The following is a 27716-nucleotide window of genomic DNA, read 5'->3' as shown; positions in this document are numbered from 1 at the left end:
GTCATGATCTCACAGTTCGTGGGTTCGAGCCCCACATTGGACTCTGTGCTAAGAGCTCAGAGCCTGGAGCCTGCTTCAGATCCTGTGTCTTCCTCTCTCTCTGCTCCTCCCCCACTCACGCTGTGTCTCTCTCTCACAAAAATGAATAAACATTAAAAAAAAATTTTTTTAAGCATTAGTTTGGGAAGGGCTGCACCAGGCTTCGAGAGGGGCCCTGGCATGATAAGAAAGGTTAAGCCCCACTTCTGAATGGAATGCCCCTCACCCCTTTATTCCTTCCACTTTGGACTCTTGCCAACAGGGAGCCTGGTGGGGGAGTAGGAAGAATTGTCTCAATTATTATATATATATATATATTTTTTTTTTTTTTGAGAGAGAGAGAGAGAGGGCACAAGTCGAGGGAGAGAGGCAGAGAGAGAGAGAGAGAGAGAGAGAGAATCCCAAGCAGGCACCATACTGTCAGCACAGAGCCTGGCCCAGAGCTCGATCCCACAACTGTGAGATCATGACCTGAGCCGAAATCAAGAGTCAGATGCTTAACCAACTGAGCCACAGGCACCCCTCAATTATTTTTAATGAACTTTAAATTTTAGGATAGTTGTAAGTTTACTAAAAAGTTGCAAAGGTTGAACTCAGAGTTCCCAAATACCTCACTCCCAATTTCCCCTTTTATTGACATCTTACATGACTATGGTGCATTTGTCATAATTAAGAGCCAATATTGATACATTTTATTAACTATATTCCATAATTTATTCAAATCCCTTTAAGTTTTCCCTAATGTCCTTTTTGTCTCTCAGGAGTGCGTCCAGAATACACATAATATTTACTCATCACATCTCCTTAGGCTCCTCATGGCTAGGACAGTTTCTCAGACTTCGACCTCTCCCCATTTTTTGTTTGTTTTTGCCCTTTTTTGATGATCTTGAAGGTTTCGAGGAGTATTGGTTAGGTATTCTGTAGACTGTCCCTCCACTGGGATTTGTGTGATGTTTTAATCACGATCAGACTGGGTTATGGGTTTTGGGGAGAAAGACCATATCATCAAGGGTACTTACTATCACTATGACTTATCACCATTGGTGGTGACCTTGATCACCTAACGAGGTCCCGCTCGCCATGCTTCACTACTGTAAAGTGACTCTTTTGGTCCCTTCGAAAAAAGTCACTATGCCCAGCCCACACTTGAGTGGGAAGCTACACTCCATGTTGGAGTATCTACAAAAATTTAGAATTCTGAATGGGAAATCTGTCTATGCTCCCCCATTTATTTACCCAGTCATTTATTTATATCAGTATGAACTCATGGATGTTTATTTTATACTTTGGGTTATAAGCCAGTGCTACTTTAATTTGTTGCCGTTTTATTTAAAATACCATGAAGTGCACGGCTGGATGAGTCTCAAATGTCCCGACACCCCTAATCCCAGGCACACCAAATTGCCCGCGGGGGGTCCCCTGGAGGGGAACTGAATTCCCGCAGACAAGCGACTTGGAGGGTCACCTCAACTTCCCCTTTCAGGTTTAGAAAAGCCCAAGTTCCCCACAAGGGGTAAATAGAGTCGTTAAGGGGCAAATACACGCACACATCAGCAGTTCATTTTCTCTGTAGTCAGCAGCTCAGAAATTTTGCTAACAAGTGCCTTGGACAAGGTCTGGAGCGGGAAGGGGCTGGCTGGTCCGGTGGGAACGCCAGACCCCTCTGGAGCCAGGGGGCCTGGCCCTGGGGGGAGTGGAGGGGTAACGGAGGAGTGAACTCCTTCCCCGCTTCCTTCCAGGGTGCCCCCCTCGCATTCTCTGCCCGCCGCCGCCCTCCCTTCCGACCAGGAGGGGCGATCGCCCAGGAGCCCCGCGGGGTCACACGGGGCCGAAGACCGCCCGCGCAGTCTAGGCCAGGGCCCTGTGTCCGGGGACCCGCGGGCGGGTCTGCGGCGTTGGGGGGCGGTCCGAGCCCGGGACGGGAGGGGGCTGGACCCTTGGCCTGGGTCCCAGGGGGCGGCGCCGCAGCGCGGACCGGCCGGGTCCCTCCCAGGCGGGAGCAGAACAGGCGGTGCCCGGGCGGCCGCGGAGCTATGGACGGCAGCGGGCCCTTCAGCTGCCCCATCTGCCTGGAGCCGCTCCGGGAGCCGGTGACGCTGCCCTGCGGCCACAACTTCTGCCTCGCCTGCCTGGGCGCGCTCTGGCCGCACCGCGGCGCGGGTGGCGCCGGCGGGCCCGGAGGCGCGGCCCGCTGCCCGCTGTGCCAGGAGCCCTTCCCCGACGGCCTGCAGCTCCGCAAGAACCACACGCTGTCCGAGCTGCTGCAGCTCCGCCAGGGCTCGGGCTCCGCGCCCGGGCCCGGCTCCGGCCCGGCCCCGGCCTCGGCCTCGGCCCCGGAGCCCGCGTCGCCCAGCGCCCCGCCCAGCGCCCCGGAGCCTTCGGCTCCCTGCGCGCCCGAGCCCTGGCCCGGTGGCGAAGAGCCGGTGCGCTGCGACGCGTGCCCCGAGGGCGCCGCCCTGCCTGCCGCGCTCTCCTGCCTCTCCTGCCTCGCCTCCTTCTGCCCGGCGCACTTGGGCCCGCACGAGCGCAGCCCCGCGCTGCGCGGACACCGCCTAGTGCCGCCGCTGCGCCGGCTGGAGGAGAGCCTGTGCCCGCGCCACCTGCGGCCGCTCGAGCGCTACTGCCGTGCGGAGCGCATGTGCCTGTGCGAGGCCTGCGCCGCCCAGGAGCACCAGGGCCACGAGCTCGTGCCGCTGGAGCAGGAGCGCGCGCTCCAGGAGGTGGGCACGGGCACCGGGGGCGCGCCGGGGCGGGTGAGGGCCGCGCGAGCCCGCCGAGGGCCCTGGATCCCACCCTCCCACCCACCCCTTTTCCCGGTAGGGTCTTAATGTCCTCCTCTAACCTGAGGCTCTTTGCTGTCTTTTTCCAGTACTGACACTGTCATCCGTCCAGTCGCTGTGGAACGTTCTGCTAGAGATGGGAACGGGGGTTGTGGGGGCCCAGTGTGAACGCGAAAAGAACACGAAGGGGAAGCAGGGGGCCTGAAGCCCGGGCCTGGGCCGATGGGGATCTAAGGCAGGAGGGAGCAGAGCCAGGCCCGCGCGGTCCCGGCCGGCCGATTCTGGAAGTGCGGCTGTTGCGCCAGGCCGGGTCCCTGCCGGTCCGAGCTCAGATTTGCCCTGGGCTGAGGCACCGGGTTTAGATGGGTGTGGCAGGCGACAGGAGTGTGGCGGAGGGTGGACCGAGCACACAGACCGCTCTTGTCCAGCTGTTCCGGGGGCCCGTGGTGTGAGCATGTGCGCCGCGATGGGTCCGCTACCTCCGCCCCCAAGTTTCCTTTGGCTTCCAGCCCGGTCTTGGCGCCTCTGGCCTTGGGATTTTCCGTCTCTCCTGCCTGGAGCAGTGACTCATAAGACCCAGGGGACTTGCCCGGAATCCCCATTTTTTAGGCCTGGATTGGGGGCACAGACTCTTTGGGGATCGTGATCCCCAAGACAGCTGAATGCCCTCTCCTGCAGCACCTACCCTGCTCTCTTTCTCTGTGCCTTCCTCACTGAAGGGAGTTCTCCAGTGAGTGTGAGCGACACTGAGGAGCCCGGATGGCCCTGTACTTGCCCACTGGTCAAAGAGGGACACAAGCCAGCCAGCCCGTGCTCTCCGCGGGCATTTGGGAATGGCACCAGCTTGGGCTTGAGGCACCTCTGGCATTATTATGGGGTATCCTAGCCACTCTCAGCGTCCCCTTCCCCCCCCCCCCATGCACAAATACCACTCTCGGGTCATCCCTTTTCTCCCCCTTGGTAAGGCCTGGTGCCCCAGTGTGGGCCTGTGGCCTCTGCCAGCCCACGTGCTAATTAAGGATGTCTTCCACAGGCGGAGCAGTCCAAAGTCCTGAGTGCTGTGGAGGACCGCATGGATGAGCTGGGCGCCTGCATTGCACAGTCCCGGCGCACGGTGGCCCTCATCAAGGTCAGCCCCCACCCTAACCCGGTGCCCATGCGGTCCTAAAGCAGGCTGCTGGCAGTGTGAGCTCGCGGCCTGGGGTGGTCCTCTCCAAACAAGCCGATGCTCGCGGACTTGCCTGGCCCCGCTGAGCATGAGCCGCTCCCCTGAGCTAGCATAGGTCCAGGGCAGCTCCGGCCAGTCCCTCTGTCCCCACTAGAGGGCAGGGTGGGAAGGTGGGGTCCGGGAAGGATGGGGCCAGGATAACGCTCTCCTCGCCCTCATCGTTGGCCTCTGCGTGGCCCTGTGCAGAGCGCCGCCGCAGCAGAGCGGGAGAGGGTGAGCCGGCTGTTCGCCGAGGCTGCAGCCATCCTGCAGGGGTTCCAGACGGAGGTGCTGGGCTTCATCGAGGAGGGCGAGGCCACCATGCTGGGCCGCTCCCAGGGGGACCTGCGGCGGCAGGAGGAACAGCGCAGCAGGCTCAGCCAGGCCCGCCACAACCTCAGTCAGGTCCCTGAAGCCGACTCAGTCAGCTTCCTGCAGGTGAGCGCAGCTCTTCCGGGCCTGAGAGGGCACGGGGGGGGGGGGGGGGGGGGGGGGGGGTCAGCAAGAAGCTGAGAGAGAGGCTTCCAGGGCTGCGCCGTCCTCCCGGCAGGGCTGTGTCATCCCGGCCAGAGGCGCTGTAGCCAACAGGGCCTTAATAGTCACGGATTTGCCGCAGGAGCTTCTGGCACTCAGGCTGGCCCTGGAGGAGGGGTGCGGCCCTGGGCCCGGCCCCCCGAGGGAGCTCAGCTTCACCAGATCATCCCAAGCCGTGCGGGCGGTGAGAGAGCTGCTAACGGCCACCTGTGCCAGCCAGTGGGAGCAGCTGCGGGGGCTGGGCACAGAAGGTGGGTGCCCCACGCCCCCCGAGTGATTCACCCTGCCCCAGCGTCCCCACCCAGGCCCCCAGGCCTGGTACCCATTCAGGAGTGGAGGACGGAAACAGTGTTGTGCCTGGTGCAGGGTGGGGACCCAACTCCTACCAGTGAGTGGGGCCACCGCGCAGGGATGACCAGTCCGCCCCTTTGGCCACACACAGCCTGGGGGCGTTGAGGGGACTTCTCCTGGCCTGCCCTCTAGTGGCTGAGGCCTGGGCAGGGAGGAGGTGGAGCAGGGGGCCCGACCCCGGGGACCTGGCTTGCTCGGGGAACACAGAGTGCCTGCCATATTTGGGGGGCGTGCCTGTCCCCAGGGAGCTTGGGATGCTGGGAGGAAGGAAAGGGAGAGGGATTTCGGTCCCAGGTTCAGAGGGGGAGCACCTGGCACAGCTGCCCAGCCACAAACAGCTGGGGAGAACCCCTCCCCCACTGTCTCTTCTTCGGCAGCCGATGCTGAGTCCCAAGACCCCGATAGCACCAACCACTTGGAGAGTGAGGCTCCCAGGGACTACTTCCTCAAGTGTAAGTAGACACCTGGGCTCTCCCCTCTGCTCACACTGGGCCCTCGCGAGGCTGCTGGGCTGGGCTCTAGCACAGGAAGGCTTGGACTCTCCTCCCTCATTCTTAGGGTGAACTAGGTCAGCTCACTCTCGGTGCTCTATAGCAGGGCTGAGTCGCGCTGGCTGCTAAGGAGGGGAGGTGCGCGCCTAGGGGAGGGGGCTGTCCCACCTGAGCCTGGGCCTGAGCCCTGCGTCTCTCTCCCCTCCATGGGAGCAGTTGCCTACATCGTGGACCTGGACAGCGACACGGCAGACAAGTACCTGCAGCTGTTTGGAACCAAAGGTGTAAAGAGGGTGCTGTGTCCCATCAACTACCCCGAGTCACCCACTCGCTTCACCCACTGCGAGCAGGTGCTGGGTGAGGGTGCCCTGGACCGGGGCACCTACTATTGGGAGGTAGAGATCATCGAAGGCTGGGTCAGCGTGGGGGTCATGGCCGAAGACTTCTCCCCACAAGAGCCCTATGACCGGGGCCGGCTCGGCCGCAATGCCCACTCCTGCTGCCTGCAGTGGAACGGACGCAGCTTCTCCGTCTGGTTCCACGGGGTGGAGGCGCCCCTGCCCCACCCATTCTCGCCCACCGTCGGGATCTGCCTAGAATATGCCGACCGAGCCCTGGCCTTCTATGCTGTGCGGGATGGCAAGATGAACCTTCTTCGGAGGTTGAAGGCCTCCCGGGCCCGCCGGAGCAGCTCCCTGTCCTCCTCCATTGACCCCTTCCAAAGCCGCCTGGACAGCCATTTTGCAGGGCTCTTCACTCGCAGGCTAAAGCCTGCCTTCTTCCTGGAGAGTGTGGACGCCCATCTGCAGATGGGGCCCCTGAAGAAATCCTGCATATCTGTGCTGAAGAGGAGGTGATGCAGGGGGGCATGGGGCCTCCTGCCGTGTCCCAGCTCCTGGGAAGCTTGCTTCTCTGCACCCCCATCTTGCCCCAGTGAACGCACCTTGGGGTCCCCCACATCCCCAGACTTCTCCTCCCTGGAGGCCTCACCTTCCGTATACTTGGCCTTCCCCCCAGGCCCCTGGAAGTGTCCTCAGACCCTGTCTCCCTATGGGCCTTGTTTCTGGGACAGAAAGCCAGAGCTGGGACAGATCCAGGCTACCCCAACCCTTCTTTTTCCACGTTCCTAGGACAGTGCCTGGCACATAATAGGTGCTGAATAAACATGTGTTGAATGAATGACTCCTTTCTCTGTCCTTCTCTCCACCCACCGAGAATTCCTAGGACTTTTCATCTTTCGAGAGCTGGTCTTGAATGGCAAGGGGCCAGTGTTCCTGTTGGTGGGGAGAGCCCTGGCCCAGCAGGAGGGGCAGCCGACTCCCTAGTTCTGGGCAGGGGCAGCTAGAGGTGGCTTCTTCTGAGGGGGGCCAACCCGCCCCCCCCCCCAGTCATTCTGGCTGCCTGAGGGCTTTGTGGCCTGGTTCTCGCCAGCTATTTTCATCCCTTGAAGCCACAGCCCGATCCTGGCCCTGCCCGTGGTGTCTGTGCCCAGGGTTAAACACAGACAGCACACTGCCCAGAGCAGGGCACCGCTCCTGGGTGTGGGCAAGAACGTTTGAGACCTAGAGCCTCCTTCACACACACCCACCTTCTCAGTCGGGGAGGCTTGTGGCTGAGAAGGCCCCAGGGTGTGGCTGGAGGCAAGAACTTCTACAATAAAGGGGTCTCTGTCCTCCTCCGGAATCCGCCTCACCTCTCCACACCCACCCAGCCCTGTGGCCGGAACAGGGCTCCACGCTGGGGAGACCCAGACCCGAAGCCCCCGCAGACTATTTGCTTCTCTCCCAGGAAGGTCCAGTGCCCCACTGCTACCCCAGGACCTTCAGCCTGGTCCTGGATATCCATTCCGAGTTAGCTAGCTCCCAGAGAATATTTGAGTTCAGCTTGTTCCTGGAGCCAGGAGGCGTGTCTCCAGGCCAGCCCCTCCTCCCTGGGTTCTCCTTGGTCCAGGTGAACCTCCATGCCTGGAGGACAGGGGCAGACTGAGGCCTCTCCCGCGCTAGCCCAAGGTCAGATGGGACAATGGGTGAGTTATGCAGCCAGACAGCAAGGCCATACAAGTCCTGTCTGCTGCCTGCCTCCCTCAGCAGCTAAAAATAGCCCCTCCTTCGAGCTCTGCTTCTGCCCCAGCAGCCAGGATGTTGTTTTTCCGGGTGGGGCCCCCTTGCTCCTGGTGCTTTGTGTTCTCAAACGGTTTCCTTGGCAGCCAGGGCCCCCAGCTCACCAGAATGGGGAAGGCTGCTCCTGTCACCGTCACAAACATGGACAGATGGCCGCCTGCTCCAGTCCCCTTACCAGCTGCAAGCCTCCTACCTTTCACAGAGCCCCACCCCCCACCCCGTGCTCTCAGTTCTTCCTCCCCCAGCTTGGCACTTCCCTCCCCACACACTCCCCTCGGGTACCTGACTTTGCAGGGCCCTGGCATGTCACAGACTGTGAGCTACGCAGCGGAGGCCCCTGCACAGGACTGGTGCTGCCTGGTTGGAATTCGGGCCTGACTAGCCAAGTCCGCAGCCACAGCAGTCCCTGCCACTTGCGAAGCGATTCCCAACTTGCAGAACTCATGGAACTTTGTGCACCTTAACGCCAAATCCCAGCACCTACAGCTTTACAGTTCAGAGCAGGGGATTGGCTCACCGGACTGCACAGCTGGCAAGGGGCTGGCTCCAGGTTTCAGTGTCATCCCATCTGGAGCGTTATCTGCAACCATGCACTTCCTCCGAGACTCTGGGGTGATGCTCCCGCTGGACGGCTGGCGCCTGCGTGAGATTCTCTGAGATCTCAAGCTCCGAGGAGGTACACTGAGGCAGGGCAGGCTGGCAGAGCAGGAGGAGTAAGCCAGGGGGCCAGCCCCTCACCGTCCCTGCAACACTTCAATCAGAGCAGATGGTACATACTTCATCCAGTTTGCTCAAAAAGGGAACCCGTTTAAAAAAAAAACGTTAGATGGGTGCCTGGGTGACTCAGTTGGTTAAGTGTCTGACTTCCGCTCAGGTCATTATCTCACGGTTCATGAGTTCAAGCCCCGCATTAGGCTCCGTGCTGACAGAGAGGAGCCTGCTTGGGATTCTCTCTCCCTCTCTCCCTCCTTCTCTCTCTCTCTCTCTCTCTCTCTCTCTCTGCTCCTTCCCTGCGTATTCTTTTCTTTTCTCTTTCTCTCAAAATAAATAAACTTAAACACAAAAGAAAGAAAAAAGTTAGAAAACCACCAATCTAGTCCAAACCTTCTACCTTTTTTTTTTTTTTTTCCAGATGAAAAGTAACTGAGGCACAGAGACCGGCAGGAGCTGCCCAAGGCCACCCAGTCCAGGTCACCAGCTCCATGTTCCATGGTTTAGGTATGTCCTGTGCTTAGAAATGTGTAAACACACACACACACACACACACACCTCACACACACACACACACACACACACACACACGCGCGCGCGCGCGCGCGCACGCACACACACCGTGCTTCCCAGCACTGTCCCCTGTTGAAGAACTGCCCTCCCGGTGCCCCAGTTCCCACGGCTGCCAGAGCCCTTGGCAGAGCTTCCCCAAGGGCCTGTGGTCTCCAGGCTCCCGCCAGAGCCCCTGCCGGTCACCGGCGCTGGAAGAGAGTGTGAAGGGTCTTCTGAGGCTGTGTTGCTATTAGCTGAATCTGGCTCCTTTGGGCCAGGCGGGGAGCCAGCCTTGAGCTCCACTCGAGCTTTGTTTCTGTGGGAAAATGAGCTCCGGAGTTCCAAACAACCAACTGAGCAGTGGCCTTCAGCATCGCACGGTCTTGGCAGCCGCCTTGCAACCTTACTTTGTGTTTGTCTCCCGCCCCCTCCCCACAGTCCAGGAGGAGAGAGGCTCACCGCCCTCTCCCCCTCCTTTCTCATCCCCCTCCTCCCAAGGAACACTCACAGAAGTGCCTTCTTTCACCTCCCCTCCTCCCAGGCTCCGGGTGAGGCTGGACGGGGACTGTGGCTAAACACTCTCATTTGCTGCTACCATGTAAAACGTGGAACACGAGGACACTCACCCGCTGCAGGGCCACATCTTCCAGAACATTCGTAGGAACTGCAGGAGGTCCTGGGAGGTCCTCAGGGGCTTCCCCCCAGGGCGGAGCCCCAACCTTCTTCCCCAGGGCCCTCAGAGAAGGAGCTGGGGTTACACGGCTCAGAGGTACTTGGAGCAGAGCACTGAGGCAGGCAGGAAGTCCGCTTTGGTATTCTGTGTACTTTATCTTTAAAAGACATTCCAATTTTGAATTTTACTCCGTAAGATCTCCTATTTTGCTTTAATATAAAAAGCAATGCTTGGGGCGCCTGGGTGGTTCAGTCAGTTAAGCATCCGACTGGATCTCAGCTCAGGTCTAGCTAGTGTGTGAGCTGGGTGTAAAGCCTACTTAAACAAACAAACAAACAAACAGAGGGGCCTGGATGGCTCAATTGGTTAAGTGCCCGACTTCCCCTCAGGTCATGATCTCTCAGTTCATGAGTTCGAGCCCCACATCAGGCTCTGTGCTGACAGCTCAGAGCCTGGAGCCTGCTTCGGATTCTGTCTCCCTCTCTCTCTGCCCCTCCCCCGCTCTCACTCTGTCTCTCTCAGAAATAAATACACATTTAAAAAAATTAAAACAAACAGACAAATGAAAAACAAAACAAGGCGTACGTGGGTGGCTCCGTCTGTTAAGCATCTTGGTTTTGGCTCGGGTCACGATCTCACGGGTGGTGGGTTTGATCCCCACTTCAGGCTCTTCACGGACAGTGTGGAGCCTGCTTGGGATTCTGTCTCTCTGCCCCTCCCCTGCTCATGCTCTGTCTTCCTCTCTCTCAAAATAAACTTTATTTTTTTTTTTTTGATTTTTGTTTTATTTTATATTTGAGAGAGAGAGAGACAGAGTGCGAGCAGGGGAGGGGCAGAGTGATGGAAACAGAATCCGAAGCAGCCTCCAGGCTCCGCGCTATCAGCACAGAGCCTGATGCAGGGCTCGAACCCATTAACCACGAGATCATGGCCCCAGGCTGAAGTCAGACATTTAACCGACTGAGCCACCCAGGCGCCCCAAAATAAATTAAACTTTAAAACAAAACAAAGCAAAACACACACACACACACACACACACACACACACACACACAAAAGCAGTGCTTTTCTGCCCCAGCAGTGAGAATGTTTTTGGGCGTGAGTTTTGGAATCAGCAAGTTTTGGCTAAAAACTTTCCTTCAGCCATTTCTTAACTGTAGGTATCGGGCAGGTACTTTAGCCCCTCCGTGCCTGGGTTTCCTCACCTGTAAAATAGGGATAAGAGTGGAACTGCACAGCATTATGTTGGAGACGAAAAGAGATAATTTAGGGAAAGCGTTTGGTACAAGTCCTGGCACAGCGAGATTTCAGTAAGTGTTGTTGTCATAGTAATAGTTAATGTTGTTATTATTCCCCAGTATAACCAAATAAAATCAATGTTCTTAGAAGATGTGTGAATCCTTGGGAGATCCCCAGATCTGTTCCTCAGGAGCTAAGGTTAGCCCAGACCTAAGTTTGCCAGGACACCACATCATGTCCCAGTCGCTAAGATTGGAAACTTTCGCTCACTTAACGGTATTTATTCAGTGTGGGGCGCTGTGCTCAGTGCTAGGGAGACAGGGGTGAGTGACCTAAACAGAGATGCCCCTGTCCTCATAGGAACCTCACAAACGATAATTGTTTGTGAATACAAGGGCACGGCCCCGCCTCTCAGGAGACGCCCAGAAGAACTGAACGCAGGGACTTGACCAGAAACTTACACACCCATATTCCTAGCACTTTTTCACAACAACCAAATGGTGGAAGCTATCCAAGTGTCCATCGAGGGATGAATGGATAATCAAAATGCGGTATTTACATATAGTGGACTATTATTCAGCCTTCAAAAGGAAGGAAATTCTGACACTTGCTACGACAAGGATGAAACTTGAAGACGTTACACGAAGTGAAATGAACCAAAAGCAAAAGGAGAAATCTTATATGATTCTATTTATATGGGGTTCCTACAGTAGGCAAATTCGCAGAGACAGAAAGGGGCGGGGGAGGGGAAGTAGGGAGTCGGCGTTTACTGGGGACAGAATTTCAGTTCAGGACAATGACAAGGTTCTGGAGATGGATGGTGATGATGGCTGCCTAACAATGTACTGAACGCCACCAAATCGCGCCCTAGAATGGTTAAAAACTTTCTTTTAAAGTAAACTCTACCCGCAACGTGGCGCTCGAACTCAGGACCCAGAGATCAAGAGTCACATGCTCTTCCGACTGAGCCAGCCAGGCGCCCCCCCAAACAGTACAGTTTATGTGTATTTTACCACTGACGGGGGTCAGAACACGCCTCCTGTGCTAACGAGACTCCAAAAACAGCAGACACAGGAAAGGCATTCTGACCTCCCCCTTTCTTCCTGAAAAGAGAAGATAAAACTCCCACGTGAAAGATGCGCTCCCAAACCAGGAAGAAAAAAAAACATTCTTATCACCAGAGAGGGGATGTTGAGGCCTAGAGACATCTGTACAAACCAGCCTTGTTAAAATAACTCGTAACTTCCTTTGGCCTTCTCTGCCACAATTACTCCTCTTCATTCAACCTAGTATATGAGCACTCGGGCCTAAGTTTTGGGGTCTTCTTTTTCCTGTGAAGGCTCCCGCCTACATGGAAAAATCAAATCTGCTGCCTTTTCTCCTGTTAATCTGTCTGATGTCAACTTGATTCTCAGGTCCAGCTAGAGACCCTACGAAGGCAGAGGGAAAGTTCTGTCTCCCCTACAGCACGATGAAACAAAACAGAACAAAACACGTTTCCCAGAGACAGAAAAAAAAAAAAGAGAAAGAAAGAAAGAAAGAAAGAAAGAAAGAAAGAAAGAAAGAAAGAAAAGGACAGTGGCCATGAGAAGGGACCCTAATAGGGCTGGGGAGGGGCATTTCCAGGGATGACCTTCCTCGAGGGACAGCTGAGGCCTGTGGGCCAAGGACAAAGAGGGCGGGTGTGGGCGGGGCCTGGCCTGAGCTCTCCCGGCAGGGAGTGTAATAAGGGTAGGGAACAGGATGAGGTGGACCAGCCAGGTCTGACATGGCAGAGCCTGGTCAGGAGGATTCTAGATTTTGCTAGGAGCGATGGGAAGCCAAGTCAGGGTGTCACGTTGAGAAACGATGCAATCAGATTTGAAAGTCTAAAATCACTCATGGGGCGCCTGGGTGGTTAAGTCGGTTTAGCGTCCAACCTCGGCTCAGGTCAGGATCTCACAGCTTATGAGTTTGACCCCCGCATCGGGCTCTCTGCTGTCAGCACAGAGCCCACTTCGGATCCTCTGTCCCCGTCTCTCTCTGCCCCTTCCCTGCTTATGCTCGCTGTCTCTCAAAACTAAAGAAACATTTAAAAATAAAGTTATTTTTTAACAATGAAATAAAATAAAATCACTCTGTTATTTAGGTGAGAAGTGGGCTTAAGGAGGGAAAAGCAGATGAGAGGGACTACAAATGCCCCACCTCGCATCTTTCCAGGAAGAAGGAGAGGAACCTCGCCAGCTCTGGGAAAGAGCACCCAGAATAGCAGGGAGGGGCCCACATCTGCAACAGCCTCTCTTGGTCGCTCTTCTCCCTGAGTCCCCCCCATCAGAGGGGTCCCTCCAGGCCTGGCTCCTCATTGCCGGGGTGGGGACACCTTCAGAGGTGACGCCCATGTCTTTCCAGGGCTTTGGAGGCACAGAAGTGGGAACGGACAGCAGGAGGCTTAGGTAAACACTGCCATAGCAGGAACTGCTCAGAATAGGCCTTACAGCTGCGTCTGGGGAGACTGAACTTGACAGAGCAGGGAGGTCTGGACTGGGAACCTAGGGTGGGGCTCATCTCCATAGCAACCAGAAATAGCCCCAGCCAAGCCCTGGCTCTGCCTTCTGATGGAGGAGCTTGTGTTACTGAAATACCCACAGGCAAAATGACGTGCCCGGAATAGCTCGGTTCCACATCACCAGCCCCTCATGTGGCACCTGCCACTCTGACATCGTGGCCACCCAACCAGCAGCAGGTGGCTGAAAGCTGAAGGTCACCAGGAGTCTTTCTCTCACTGGCTTGTTTGAACGATGACAACTGGCGGAGTGGAAAAAAACTGGCATATCAAGCATGGGTTTATTCGATAACACTCAGGTACGAGAACCGTCAGTATTCTTCCTAAATCAAATAAAATTTGATTATGAGCTGCCCTCTGCCAAGAGGGTAAGATATCCAACCTCAGGCACGCTTGGAAGGATGGTGGTGGTCTTTGTCCTTGGTCCTTTGTCCGCTGGATAGGAGAGCTTCTCCGTGGGGTGGGAATCTTCTCTCCACACGGATGGCACTTGAGACGCCCACTGTCTGAGCCCAAGTGGTCCTTGCATGGCGAGCCTTCTCTCCCCTGGGCCAAGCGAGGGTCGGGGATGGTGCCCAGTTGCTGTCTTTCTGCTCCAAACCCACGGTAGTAGTCTGCCAGAGCAAAGTACCACAAAGTAAGTGGCTTAAACGACAGAAACTGTTGTCTCACCCGTCTGAAGGCCAGCGTTCGAAACCAAGGTCTTGGCAGATTTAGTGCCTTCTGAGGCTGTGACAGAGAATCTATGAACGAGGCCGCTGTTTTCTGGCAGTTTGTTGACACTATTTGGCAATTCTTGGCTTGTAGAAGCCTTTGTCTTCACATGGCCTTCTCCCTGTGAAGAAACTTCCCCTTTTTATAAGGACAACAGTCATACTGAATTAGAGCCCACCCTAATTACCTCATCTTAACGAATTACATCTGCAACAACCCTACTTCCACTCAAGGTCACGTTCTGCGGTACTAGGGGCTAAGATTTCAACATGTGAATCTGGGGAGGACACAATTCAGCCCATGACGCTCACCCTCTACATTGGGCTTCCGGATGCTGGGGTTGGGGCTCTAGGGGCCACATTTGTCCGGCATCTCCTCGCGGGGCTCTGCCAACAGGGGGCGCTAGAGGGCCTGCAGGGCTCTAGGAGGAGAGGGAAACGGCACTTCCTGGGGGCTCCGGGCACCCCAACATCGAGGGAAGGCTTCTTCGCCAGCGGTGGCAGCTTCGAGCACTTCCGGACACCTTGGCATCCTTTGCTTAACCTTTGCAGTTACCCCGCTACCTAACTTTCCAGCGACACGACTAGCTTTATGCCTGTCTTACTTCTTCACAGTAAACGCTCTCTGGTCCCATAGCTGCTGTGGTTCGTCTCCGGACTGGACCCCTTGACACAACCCAAACCACAGTTCTCGTCGTCCAGCACCCCTGCTCTCGGCAGCCACACCCCACCTCTTGGGACTGCCAAACGGGAGCAAGGCAAGTGGGTTACCGCTAGAGGATCCCCCAAACTCTGCTTCTGTCCCTGGGCTCTGGGAAGTACCCCGTCCCCTCTGCGGGTCCAGCCATTTACCCTCTCCCGCCCTCCAGCCCTTCCGGCCCCAGCTGCGCACAGTGGGCCTTTTTTTTTCTTAGAAGGATGTGGGAACTTCTGGGCTCAGCCAGCACTGAGAACATCTGTTAAGAGAACCCATAAGCCCACCCACCCTGGGAACAAGAAGGCTTGTCTACCCTCTTGGCTGAGAGAGGAGAAATGCCTCTCAGTCTGAGTCAGCCACCACACAAAGAGTGAAGAAACAAGGTGATATCTAAACAGCTGCTCAGCTTTACGAAGAGGCTGAGACTTACCTAAATCACCCTGATGCAACCCTTTAGCATACTGATTTGGGAATCCTAAATATGAGACAGTATCAGCTTCAGGAGTGGGGAGAATGCAGGTCCCCACGGTGGTGGGGGTGGGGGTTGCCATCCTCAACTCCAACGCTCCCCTTGCCTTCTCTCCTCCTCCCATCCCACCCGCCCCCACCCTCATTCTTTCTTCTGAAACAGGGGTTCTCAAGCTGAAGATTGCATAATCGATTTAGTGCATAACAATTAGCATTTTTTTAACTTAAAATTTTTTTTAATTTTTTTTAAGTTTATTTTTCACAGAGAAAGAAAGAGAGAGAGAGAGAGAGAGAGAGAGAGAGAGAGAGCATGGGTGGGTGGGGGGGGCAGAGAGAGGGAGGCACAGAATCCGAAGCAGGCTCCAAGCTCTGAGCTGTCAGCACAGAGCCCAATGCGGGGCTCGAACTCACAGACCGCAACTGAGCCACCCAGGCACCCCTAAAAAATATTTTTTAATGTTTATTTATTTTTGAGAAAGAGACAGAGCACAAGCAGGGGAGGGGCAGAGAAAGAGGGAGACACAGAATCTGAAGCAGGCTCCAGGCTCCAGGCTCCGAGCTGTTGGCACAGAGCCCGATGTAGGGCTCGAACTCAGGAACTGTGAGATCATGACCTGAGTCAAAGTCAGCGTTTAACGGACTGAGCCACCTAGGCGCCAAGCAATTTTTTTTTTTTTTTCAACGTTTATTTATTTTTGGGACAGAGAGAGACAGAGCATGAACGGGGGAGGGGCAGAGAGAGAGGGAGACACAGAATCGGAAACAGGCTGCAGGCTCCGAGCCATCAGCCCAGAGCCTGACGCGGGGCTCGAACTCACGGACCGCGAGATCGTGACCTGGCTGAAGTCAGACGCTTAACCGACTGCGCCACCCAGGCGCCCCGGTGCCAAGCAATTTTTTAAAATTACAAAATAAAATAGAAAGTTTCAGAGTACATCAAATCATACAAATTTAAATTGTCCCTAGGGGCGTCTGGGTGGCGCAGTCGGTTAAGCGTCTGACTTCAGCCAGGTCACGATCTCGCGGTCCGCGAGTTCGAGCCCCGCGTCAGGCTCTGGGCTGATGGCTCGGAGCCTGCAGCCTGTTTCCGATTCTGTGTCTCCCTCTCTCTCTGCCCCTCCCCCGTTCATGCTCTGTCTCTCTCTGTCCCAAAAATAAATAAAAAACGTTGAAAAAAAATTTAAAAAAATAAATAAATAAATTGTCCCAAAGCTGGTCTAGGGAAAATCAGAGTTTTGCTTTTTGTTTTTTTGTTTTTAGCTGATGTAATTCTGTCTCCTGGGGGAAGGGGGGAGATAGCATTCATGATAAGATGCTTAAGCAATTTTTAGATAAATTTTAATAGCATTAAGATTTGTTCTGGGAAATTGGTTACCCACCTACCCAACCCAGCTGTCTTCAGTCAGGAGCCCAGTGAGGGTGCGTGGCTGGCTCAGCTGGTTAAGCGTCTGGCTCTTGCTTTCAGCTCAGGTCATGATCTCACAGTTCGGGGGATCAAGTCCCACGTAAGCTGGGTTCCATGGGCTGATGGTGAGAATCCTACTTGGGATTCTCTCTCTCCTCTTTTCTCTGCCGCTCCCCCTGCAGCTTAGATCTGGGGCACACCCACTAATTGTTGGAAATTGCAAAGCCTGTCTAGGGGTATCCCTCATAAGGATGCAGCAGTCACTGAGAGGGATCATCAAGCTGTCTTATAACAGCTGCGTGACCTTGGGCGAAAACCATGTTTTCTGCTAGCTTTGCTGTAGGCTTTATCTGTGTCTCTCCTCCCAGCCTGACTGCTGGGCTGCTCTTTTCTGTTTTAGTCTGAGCTGATTTTTACTCTTTCAGACCCAAACAGGTTCTTCCTCTTCCAGCTGCACTTATAAAATATACATCTGTGTGTACTTCTGTCCTGATATAAAATGTATTTCTTTTTTTTTTTTTTAAATTTTTGAGAGAGAGCACGAGAGAGGGAGGGAGGGGGGTGGGGGGTTGGGGACCGAGGCTCCAAAGCAGGCTCTGTGCTAACAGCAGCGAGTCTGATGAGGGGCTTGAACTCGTGAACCTTGAGATCATGACCTGGGCCAAAGTCAACCGACTGAGCCACCCAGATGTTCCTAAGATGTATTTCCTACTATGGGGTCGGGGGTAAAAAAAAAAAGGAAAGAAAGAAAGAAAGAAAGAAAGAAAGAAAGAAAGAAAGAAGAAAGAAAGAGAGAAAAAAAGAAAGAAGAAAGAAAGGAAAGAAAGAAAGAGAGAGAGAGAGAGAGAGAGAAAGAAAGAAAGAAGAAAGAAAGGAAGAAAGAAAGAAAAGAAAGAGAAAGAGAAAGAGAGAAAAAAAAAGAAAGAAGAAAGAAAGAAAGAGAAAACCACCATCTGGTAAACTGCTCCCCAAACTTTGTAATGTCGTGGGACGTATAGAGAATGATTATTTATTCAGAACAAATAGGATCTGTCCTGCTCACTAGGGCAACTGCATGATGCTTTCTGGGCCTTCAGAGGTGACCGGCCACCACGGGGTTGTCCTGGGGCGAAGGGAGCAGTATGGCAGGCATACTTGGGCCCTAGCTTAGCGCACCACTCAAGAAGCTTCCCTCTGGGGGGGAGAAAAAAAGCTCCTCCTCGCTGGAGATCAGGAGGGATTACAGCTCAGCAAAGAGCGATCATTTCTGGAAACAAGCAGAGCTTGTGTGGACTCGAAGGCAGAAGTCTGAGTTCTGAGACTTGGGCCCAGACACGGGGCACTTTGCTGCTGACTTGGTTCAGCAATGAATTGCCCTCGAGCCCCCCAGCATGGGTGCTGGAAACCACTGGCCCCTTTCACAGTTGGGAGATTCTAACACTATGTTCATATGTCATGCATTTATTTTATTATTATTATTTTTAAGTATTTTATTTATTTTTAAAGATTTTGTTTCTAAGCAATCTCCACACCTAACGTGGGACTCGAATTCACAACCCCGAGAACCAAGCGTCGCACGCGCTACTGACCAAGCCAGCTGGGCGCCTCGTGGTCATATGTTTTCATTAAATTTGGATAAGCCAAACATTGAAGCTGGACTCAACTAGGCCTGCTATCTCTTCTCCACTCTGACTTCCTCTTCAACACATTTCCTCTCCTGTCCAGAGGCCTAACCATGGCCACATACTGTGTTTTCAGGATTGTGTATTTTAGTTCTTTAAGCAAGGCCTCCAAAAGCTTTAGGCCCCAAAAACCTCCAATTACCTCTGTGACCAATCAAGTTCCGCAAAGGGTGGGGGGATGGGACTGTACTGGTTCCCCACCTTCCCTTTTATGGTCCTCAAAGCTGCCATTCTTGCATACCCTTTACTGGGTGGATTTCACTTTCTTTTTGAAATTTGTTATTAATATTTAGAATGTGCACAACAAACAATTAAACATTACAAGGAAGTAGACAACAAATGCACAGAGTCACCAGCCTGCCCAATTCCCCAGACCCATGCCTCAGTGGGGTAATCCAAAAACAATGCCCGGTGGTTCTTTCCAGAAATTTTAGATCTAGATCTAGATCCTAATTTAAATACAAGCAGAGCTTTTTTTTTTTTTTTTTTTTTTTTGAAGCATATTTACACACCCAGTTTGTACTTACACTTGACCTTAGCCAAAAGGCTGAGAAGTGATTATACACCAGTTTGTACTTAACAAACTGGCAATCTTTCTGTATCTGCACATAGAATTTGTCTTCAATTTTTTTTTTTTTTTCAAACAGCTGCATAGACTGTATGTGCCAAAATTAATTTAACTACTAGGGCAGAGTATATCATGTCCATCATGCAGTGAATCATGCACGTGTCCTGCAAAGTCCCACCTGCTTCTGCACAAGTCTTCACAGAAGGCCAGGGGCACCTCGGTGGCTCAGTCAGTTGAGCTTCCAACACCTGATTTTGGCTCGGGTCATGATCTCACAATTCATGGGATCAAGCCTGGCAATCAGGTTCTATGCGGACAGCGCGGGGCCTGCTTGGGATTCTATCTCTCTCTCTCTCTCTCTCTCAAAAATAAACCTTAAAAAAAATAAATAAAATCAAACTCTGATCCTGTAAGATTAATGACGCACCGCCACGTGAGGAGTGAGACCCCCCTGATTCCTCCTTAAGATCCACTCAGAGGTGGGGGTAGTTTACATAATAACTACAGCTGCCCAGTGGACGCCGCCCAGTGCTGGGTCCTAAGCTGAGATGAGTCAGCTCTCTTTTGTAAACCATATAATGGGGCTGCCGGTCTCGCTTTATGCCTAGTTCCATTTAATTACTGTCTTGTTTAAATCTTCCAGCTGGGACGCTGCTGGGCTGGCCCGACTGTAAGCTAGAACATTCCAGGAGTAGCAGCGCCACCGCGAGGCCAGCTCGGTGGAGGCGGCCAGGAGGTGGGGTGGCTACCGCTCAGAAGGTGGGTTTGGCGGAGGCGTCAGGTCCGGGCATCGAGCCCTCCCCCCGCACGGACATTCTCACCCCCAACTCGGAGAGTGTGGGTCTGACTTCAAGACATGGATGGAAGTTTTTCCTGGCTCCTCTCTGCCAGCCCGCCACCATGTCCTGGAACTGGGTCCTGCACTCATTTACGAGGCTAGGGACTACCCTAATCCGGGGCTAGGATACAGAAAGATTCAGGGCTCCATGAATGTTGAGTGAATAAAGATGCGCCAGCAAGTGGCTGTTCAGCATTCCCCACACCAGGTTTAGATTCCTATACCCCTATTAGGTGAGTATGCACTTTTGAGCTCAGGGCCTTTATGATAAATTCCCCTGTGACGTGTTCAGCTGTTCATTCTGGGTCTCTTTGAAGACGGGATGGGGAGTGGGGAACGCGCAGGCCGCTGAGTCAAGCAATAAAGGGAGTCAACCCAGGCCTACGTTTTGGGAGACTACAAACTCCAGAATACATCCTTCCACTAGCGTAGAGAAAGGCCGGTTGAAGGAGCATTGCCTTCTGGGAACTGTAGTCTTCAGCTTGTTTGTGATGCAGGCGAAGCCCGGAGGGGAGGAGGAGTGTGAGTAAACTATGACCACGTGACGCTCGAGATCAGGTGGTGGGGACAGCCTCCGCGCAAGAGCTGTGATTGGCTGACTCTAATACGAACGACGCCACTAGGGGCGGGCGCTAGGGAGGCGCAAGCGCACTGCGTTGGGAGTCTCGGGACCCTTCTCCGAGAGACTATGGCGCTCAACAAGAATCACTCGGAGGGCGGCGGAGTGATCGTCAACAACACAGAGAGGTGACAACATTGCGGAAGGATCCTAGAGGAACGAAGAGTGGGAGTGGGCGGCGTGGTGGGGTGGGGGATAAGCCCGTGAAGAGGGGAAACTGATGGGGTGCGGTGGTGGGGGGGTAACGGCTGGAGGCGGGGCCGGTCGAGGAGGAGGTTGCGATTAGCCGTCGGGTGGGGGTGGGGCTGCTGGACGGGGACAGGGCTTGGGGAGACAGGGCCCCGGGGTCGTTCTTGAGCCCCCTTCCCAGAGTCGATGACTTCAAGAGATGGGAACAGCCTTAGACAAAAATAATTGCCGTTTCTTGGGCGTTTACTACATTAGTACGTGTCAGGCCCTGCTTCTCTCCTATCTTATTTAATATGTAAATACTTCGCGGCAGAGCGTACTGTTATACACGTTTTACACGTAGGGAAAGTGAGGCACGGGGAAGTTGAGTAACTTGCCCGAGATCACAGAGCTGTAAATAACCAAGATGGGATTCCAGGAAAGGTGTCTTTACTCTGAAGTCAATAGGTTTAACTATCAGTATGTAGCCTTTTAGTATATTCCAGAACTGCTGAGTTTCCAGATGAGAAACTGAGACCCAGAGGTGCCGTTAAATAGGTGGCGCTTGTCAAATGTCTAACACAATTCCCGGCACGGTGTCCGTCCTTGTCTGTTTCTTTCCAATGCATGTTGACTTGGTTTACTCCCAGAACCGAGGTCTCCCAACTTAAGAGTTCTTTCTTCCCACCCCTCCCATCAGTTCTGTCTCTCTCCCCATCTCTGGACCTCTCAGTGGCTTCTCTCTGGCTCCTTGGGCACTGAGAATTGGATCATCCAGCTTTGGTTGAGCTATGCTGACTCTGAAATGCTTCTTGAAGGCAGAAGGCGTTTAGGAGGAGTCTGAGTCACCAGAAGAGACTTGGTGCGATCAGAGCTTTGTAGCCTGCTAAGGCCAGCACCCAGAAATGTTTGATGAGTCAGGAGAAAGCCTGGGGTGCTCCCAGCTTCAGAATACTGACTTCCCCTCTATCTTACGTGCTCAGGTCTGCTGGACCAGCCTGTTCCTAGTAATGACCTCTTTTCTCTGAGTTGTCCTTCTCTTTTCTGGTACTAGTCCTCTCTCCCACTTAGCCCTCCCCAGTGAAGAAAGTTGTGGTATTTGGGAGGAAGGGGAAGACAAATGGAACCATGTGAACTTGGATCTTGTTATCTTATAATCAGAGAAATCTCACATTGTTCCCAGTTTGTAAGCTGTCTGTGTGAGAGCCAGTCTCCGGCCTGGAAAAACACTTTTGATGCCATTTGGTAACATCTCCTGGGACTAGTTTTCTTTCTTTCTCAGTGGGACTTTGTGGGATGAGAATGTATCTATCCTGCTTGGGCCTCCTACCTGGCTTAGGGCTCCATTCTGCTAAATAATAGTGTGCCTTGTTTGAGAAAATGCTTTGGCCTCGTTTCCCCCCAAATTGCGTATACAGTAATTGAAGTTTAGTGTTTAAAATTTCATGTGTAAAATAGCCTTGCTCTTTTAAGTCATGAATCCCTTTGAGAGTGATCAAAGCCACGGATTCTCCGAGAAAAATGCATGTGCACCATCATCTCAAGGGCTTCGTGGCCTAAAACCCCAGCCAACCCAGGTCTGGAAACCCAGCTTTAAAGGAACCCTGAAGTGAGCCCTTTGGGGATGCATAGAGCCACGTCTTAAAGGGCTTGTGTATTAGGACTCAAAAACAAACCAGCGAAAACAGAAAACACCTATAATAAGGACTCAGAAGAAAATGGGAGAGTTAACCCAGGTAATCTAACCTGATTTGAGGGATTACAGGGTTAAGGCTTTAAAGCCCTCAGCTCCTCTGGTGTGGTCACCTGGGGGTGGGGGGTGTGCGCGGCTTGGGGAAATTCTGCAGACCTCTGCCTTGCTCCTCCCTTCCAGGGCTATATTAATGGTTTCCTTGCAGCAGTGTCAAAACAGAGATGCGACATGCCGGACACCTGCCTACCAGGGGCGTGCAGTCCCTGGGGAAAACAGATCATGGCTCCAGACTGGCTCATCAGGGCTCTTCCTCCTTTCTTATCACAGCATCCTGATGTCTTATGACCATGTGGAACTTACATTCAATGACATGAAGAACGTGCCCGAGGCCTTCAAAGGGACCAAGAAAGGCACCGTCTACCTTACCCCTTACCGGGTGAGTTGCACAGTGTGATGGTTGGTTTGAAAGCTTGTGTTTCCTGGACGCTGATGGGGGTTTTAGGTCGGCGTCATGAGTCCAGTGGCCTCTGAACCTGGTGAATGTTGGTTCCTCACTCCACGTGTTTCTGTCACATGCTCTTGGGTGCTAGAACCATCAGACTGCTTGTGCAGCTTGAACTGACCCCTGGGTGTTGACTCCATGCAAATTCCAGATCTTTTGCTGTAAAATCTGTGTGTTGTTGGGTCAGTCCCCGCTGCTGGGATGACTGCAGCCTGGAGTAGAGGCTGTTGTTACTTTGATTTCCGTCAGAGTAGCCCACGAGGCCTTTGTGTACATCCAGAATGACAAATGTGGTAAACAGGATACAGTAGCAGGGCCACAGCCTCCAGCTGGGCAGAAAGCCCAGCAAAACCCTGCAGAGCGCGAAGTGCCAGACTGCGGAATGGGCCTTGGCCTGAGAATTACCCAGGCCGACTCTGAGAGCCTTCCAGAGAAAGACAAATGGCCATTCTTGAAAAAGGTTCGCTGCCTGTAGCTACCAAGAGTTAGATTTAAAGACGGTTGGAAGTGGGGCGTAGCTTCAAGTTTTTATCAACGGGCCTTGGCAGAGAGACAAGGGAGCCTCAAAACCCCTTTTCTGTCATCTTCAGCCACAGATGGAAGTCACGGGTTTAAAACAGAGGGCTGTCCCAAGTGCAGGACGGGAAGCTCTTGCTGCTCGTTGGGCAGCCCCCTTCTCCCAGGATCTCACCCCGTCGGGCTACACCTCCCCGCTCTGGAAGCCAGCGCTGCCTACCCCTGCCTCTCTGCCCCAGCGCTCTGCACTTTCGTGCCACATCCGCCACCCCCTCACCACCACTCAAACGGCAGAGTGGTCTGTTCCTCTCACACACGCTGTGAACGGCCTCTTTTTTCTCACAAACACCCACGTTCGGCCTCCAGCCAGGCTGCACGTGGGACCTTTCACTTTCAGAGCGCTCTCCAGAAGCTTCCTCGGTGCAGAGCGCCCTGGGGCTGCTGGACCCTGGCCGGGGGAGCAGACCCCTCATGCACGGGAGGTGCTAGCTAAGGGGGGCTTCGGGCCGTGGGGTGGGCGCTGATGGCTCCCGTCCTCTCTGCCTGCAGGTTGTCTTTCTGTCCAAAGGAAAGGATGCCATGCAGTCCTTCATGATGCCCTTTTATCTGATGAAGGACTGTGAGATCAAGCAACCTGTGTTTGGTGCGAACTACATCAAGGGAACAGTGAAGGCTGAAGCAGGAGGTGGGTGATGAAGGCTCCGGGCCACGGATGGGGCTTCCAGAGAGGTGCTCTGCCGCGCCTCTGCTAGACGTCCCCTTCAGACCCTTATCACCCCCTGGCCTTGTCCTCTTCCTGGCTCTGGATTAGCTTCCAAGCCCAGCACCCAGGCTGCCAGTTGTTCAGCAGAGGTGGGTTTTGGCCAAGGGCTAGGAGATGCTGGCGTTCAAGGTAGCAACTCAGATCACATTCTCAGAGCAAAATCAGCTATGTCACTGAAAACTAAGAAAAAAAATGCTTATCGTGACCTGGGGAATGTGTGCAAAGTTTAGCTGTCAGGTTCTTGGGAGGGGCCTTTTCCCTAGAGCCAGGAAGAGCCAGCTGTCTCTCTGCCACCAGAGACGCCCTCTTTGGTCGCCGGCTTTTGTGCAGACACCAGAGACTTCTTTGTCGAACTTGGCCTTCCCCTCACACCCAGCCAAGTGGAAGCTTGGTCTCCAGGCGCTCACAGTTCCCCTCTGGCAGAAGCCAGGTTCGAGGGGCCAGGGGTCCATCCTTAGGCCCCTTAGGAGGGGAGATCTGCTCTGAACTTGAATGTCACTTGTTGCTGAGTGAACCTGCCCTAGGGAGGCTGCTTCGTGGGGGTGGGAGGCTCTAGGGCTGATGGACTTCCACGGCTGGGGGTGGGGTAACAGGCTTGTTCCAAGAAAGAAGAGCCGCCTCTTCCAAAGAGCGAAGCAGGCACGGGCAGGAGGCGGGCACTGCAGAGCCAACCCTTGCCCCGCAGGCCACCAGGTCACTGGCCAGAGACCCCAAGAGAACAGAGAGCCGTCTCTTGAGGCTCTTGAGGCTGTGTTCTTTTCCTGAGCTGTTGACGCAATGTTCCCCTCCCAGGTGGCTGGGAAGGCTCTGCGCCATACAAGTTGACCTTTACGGCAGGGGGAGCCATCGAGTTTGGACAACGGATGCTACAGGTGGCATCTCAAGGTATCAAGGCTCTGAAAGCCCCCGGGGCGAAGCACACACTGACACGCGTGGGTTTAGTTTGTGCATTTGACTTGGTTTACTTTTTATTCTGATTTTTTAAGCACTAGAGAGAGAAAGTCTCTGGGCCCCAGGCCCGCCGGGGCTGGGAATTGAGAAGAAAGCTTGTAATTAGCATCACTCCGGCCTGTACCTCGAAGGCTGGGTTTGCCCTGTCTGGAGCAGGTATAGGACATCTTGACAAAGCTCTTTGGACCCAAGGACATTTTACTGTGGCCTCATAAAAACAAACATGAAACCCAACCTTTAAGCTACCATTAACACTTGAAATCCCCAAGGGTTGTGCTCGGCAGACATCCTCCCGTCGCCCCCAGCCTCACCCCGGCTCCGGCTGGTACCCCATCCCCGAACCTCCCTCTTTCTGTCCATCTGTCCTCTGCCCACCCCTCCCCGCTGCCCTTGACCTCCCCTGCCTTGGCTCTGACCTGCCTCCCCATCCAGACTCCTCACTTCTTCCCTGACCAAGGCTGGCTCCAGCGTGGATGGGGAGTGGAATGGGGCGGGGTAAGGCATGTCTGCTGTGCACATCCCAGGGACCCTGCAGCTCCCCTCGGTGGGCGACACTCATTTCTCTCTCCCCTTGTGCTTATAGCCTCCCGAGGTGAAGCCCCCAATGGAGCCTATGGGTATTCTTACATGCCCAGCGGGGCCTATGTCTTTCCCCCGCCAGTCGCCAATGGAATGTACCCCTGCCCTCCTGGCTACCCCTATCCACCGCCCCCACCTGGTGAGTGTGTCCTTTGCTGCCCACCCCTCACCCCACCCACCCACTAACCACCCCACCCAGGCCAGGGGCTTGTAGAGGGGAGACTTGTTCTTCAAGCTGCTCCAGGACTAATTGAGAAGGTGGAGAGGCCCGGGAGCTGCCAGCTGAGGGGCTAGGCTGCTCACTGGCCCCTGTTCCTCTCTTGCCGAGCAGAGTTCTATCCAGGACCCCCCATGATGGACGGGGCCATGGGATATGTGCAGCCCCCACCACCGCCCTATCCTGGGCCCATGGAACCTCCTGTCAGCGGCCCTGATGTCCCCTCTACTCCTGCAGGTGAGGCCCTGGGCTGCTAGCAGTCCTGGGGGGCCAGCCCTCCCCTCTCCGTGGCTGTGTGGAGAGCCTCAGAGAACAGTTAGAGGTCGGCCGGGAGCCCCACATGGTGAATGACCCCGAGCCTTGGACTGGTCCCGGGGACTAGCAGTGTGGTTGCTCCTGGGGAGAGTCTAGATTCCACCCTCACCTCCAGCCTCTTCCCCGACTAGCCTTGTGCCCCGGGGCTGGGAAGGTCTCCCTGTATCGTCTTGTCTTCTGTAACCGCATGGTGGCAGTACCACCTGGCGGGATCATGGGGAGAGAGGGGTAAAGGAGCTAGAAAGAACCAAACTGGACCAGGCAGCACTAGCTGCTGGGGGGGTGATGCCTGGCGGGGGGCATCTATCTCGGTACAGCTCCAGGGGCAGCTGGAAGAGGGGAGGGCTTGTCGCTGGGACTTAGCCCAAGCGTGTTTGTTCTCGCAGCTGAAGCCAAGGCGGCAGAAGCGGCTGCCAGCGCCTATTACAACCCGGGCAACCCACACAACGTCTACATGCCCACGGTGAGCAGGGCCCATGCGCGGGCGGCCAGATGCAGGGGTTTAGGGGTGGGAAGATCTGGTCTCGTTGTGAACCTTCTAATGCGATCTTTCTTCCTTCCTTTCTCAGACCCAGCCTCCGCCACCTCCCTACTACCCCCCGGAAGATAAGAAGACCCAGTAGACCCCTCCCACCCCTGCTTCCCACCCCTCGTCACTCTTCCCTTCCCTTCCTCTTGGAGCTGAGACTGGGGTTCGGGGGGTGATGGAAGGGCCTTGTTCTTCCTCCAGGTGTGATTATAAAACACTTCCCAAGGACTGGTGTTGAGGGAAGGGGGGGCCCCCCTGACTCGGGAGCCGTGCCTCCCAGCTTCTCAAGCTATAGCTCAGAGCCCACTCAGTCGGTGCCGCTCGGTCGTGCTTCCCTCTCGCCACGCCTGGGGCTCTGTTCAGGAGCGTGAGCGTCCACCTCGTTCCCGTCTTGCTCTAGTAGTTTCTCCCCACGGAGACTCTCTGGCCACCTCCTGTACCGCAGTCCAGCTCCCTCGTTTTGGAATCCACTTAATACTCGGCCTCGTGAACTCCCTCAGACCAGCCTCGTGTCTTCCTGAGGGCCCCTGCCAGGCCCCCCTCACATTCCCTCCACTCTGGTCTGTGCCTCACCATGGAAACCGGACTGTCAGCCCACATTCCAATCCCAGCCAGCCTCCAGCCCCGGTCACACTCTTCTTCCCCTCCCTGTCCTGTCCGACGTCTGTCGCCACCGCTTTGTGACTTTTTGGAGCTTTAACGTGAGCTTCCAGGGGGTGGGCCGCCTCAGGACCAGGCCGCCGCGATGGGGAGGGAGCCCACTGCTTCCCTCCGAGTGTTTCTGGCATTTGTTTCCCTTTGCCTTCTCTCTTTTCTCTCTAGAAGGGGCTTCTCAGACTGGATGCGTGTTCATCCATCCCATCATGCCATTTGGGGGCTGCTGGGTGGGCTGGAACAAAGGCCCTGACCCCTGGGGCCTGGCCTGAACCTGTGTGCTGACCGTGACCTCTCACCAGCCCCTCACCCTGCACTCTTCCCTTTAAGCTTCATGCCTAATTGGTGATATGCCCCCTGGATGCACTAAAATTTGCTCTCATTTGCTTCTGGACTGGCCGTGAAGTGAGGAGATGGTTATTTAAAGAGAATTCCCTATTTATTTGACAAAAAAAAAAAAAAAAAAAAAGAAAGGAAAGAGAAAGACAACAACCAGTTAATATATTAACGTGAAATAAACCCTGTTTGCACCTTGATTTGTTTGCTGAAAACGTGAAGTAGTAAAAATGAAGTGACTGGACCTGTCTGGCTCTGTGTGTGGTGACCAGCGTGATCTCTTGGG

At 54.5% G+C, this 27716-nt stretch overlaps 2 protein-coding genes across 4 annotated transcripts; both read left to right on the top strand.

Annotated features, from left to right (window-relative positions):
- The first annotated feature begins 1637 nt into the window (after positions 1-1637).
- On the top strand, positions 1638-6581 carry TRIM47 (tripartite motif containing 47). Its single transcript, XM_086688083.1, has 6 exons — positions 1638-2759; positions 3853-3948; positions 4234-4464; positions 4643-4811; positions 5289-5363; positions 5619-6581. The coding sequence occupies exons 1-6, from the start codon at positions 2073-2075 to the stop codon at positions 6257-6259; spliced, it is 1899 nt and encodes a 632-aa protein (XP_086544209.1). The 5' UTR covers positions 1638-2072; the 3' UTR covers positions 6260-6581.
- A 13614-nt stretch (positions 6582-20195) lies between these two features.
- WBP2 (WW domain binding protein 2) lies at positions 20196-27674 on the top strand. 3 transcript variants are annotated; one of them, XM_086688079.1, is made up of 8 exons: positions 20197-20335; positions 22396-22504; positions 23636-23771; positions 24642-24734; positions 25384-25518; positions 25711-25833; positions 26298-26374; positions 26481-27674. In XM_086688079.1, the coding sequence occupies exons 1-8, from the start codon at positions 20277-20279 to the stop codon at positions 26532-26534; spliced, it is 786 nt and encodes a 261-aa protein (XP_086544205.1). In that variant the 5' UTR covers positions 20197-20276; the 3' UTR covers positions 26535-27674. The 3 variants fall into 3 exon arrangements, with proteins under 3 accessions (XP_086544207.1, XP_086544205.1, XP_086544206.1); XM_086688080.1 differs by lacking the exon at positions 20197-20335 and adding an exon at positions 20559-20691; XM_086688081.1 differs by lacking the exon at positions 25384-25518 and having other exon boundaries at positions 20196-20335.
- The last annotated feature ends 42 nt before the right edge of the window (positions 27675-27716 follow it).

This window comes from Puma concolor, chromosome E1 (assembly GCF_028749965.1).
Source record: "Puma concolor isolate L17-30 chromosome E1, mPumCon1.1.hap2, whole genome shotgun sequence".
NCBI classification, from domain to species: domain Eukaryota; kingdom Metazoa; phylum Chordata; class Mammalia; order Carnivora; family Felidae; genus Puma; species Puma concolor.
This window is presented reverse-complemented; position numbering and strand designations above follow the sequence as displayed.

Excerpts from the sequence above, each read along its gene's own strand:
- WBP2 (XM_086688079.1), top strand. The coding sequence starts at position 20,277 with ATGGCGCTCAACAAGAATCACTCGGAGGGCGGCGGAGTGATCGTCAAC. Across the intron at positions 20,336-22,395 it reads ATCGTCAACAACACAGAGAG|CATCCTGATGTCTTATGACC; the intron begins GTGACAACATTG and ends TTCTTATCACAG. Across the intron at positions 25,519-25,710 it reads CTATCCACCGCCCCCACCTG|AGTTCTATCCAGGACCCCCC; the intron begins GTGAGTGTGTCC and ends CTTGCCGAGCAG.
- TRIM47 (XM_086688083.1), top strand. The coding sequence starts at position 2,073 with ATGGACGGCAGCGGGCCCTTCAGCTGCCCCATCTGCCTGGAGCCGCTC. Across the intron at positions 2,760-3,852 it reads AGGAGCGCGCGCTCCAGGAG|GCGGAGCAGTCCAAAGTCCT; the intron begins GTGGGCACGGGC and ends TGTCTTCCACAG. Across the intron at positions 4,812-5,288 it reads GCGGGGGCTGGGCACAGAAG|CCGATGCTGAGTCCCAAGAC; the intron begins GTGGGTGCCCCA and ends CTTCTTCGGCAG.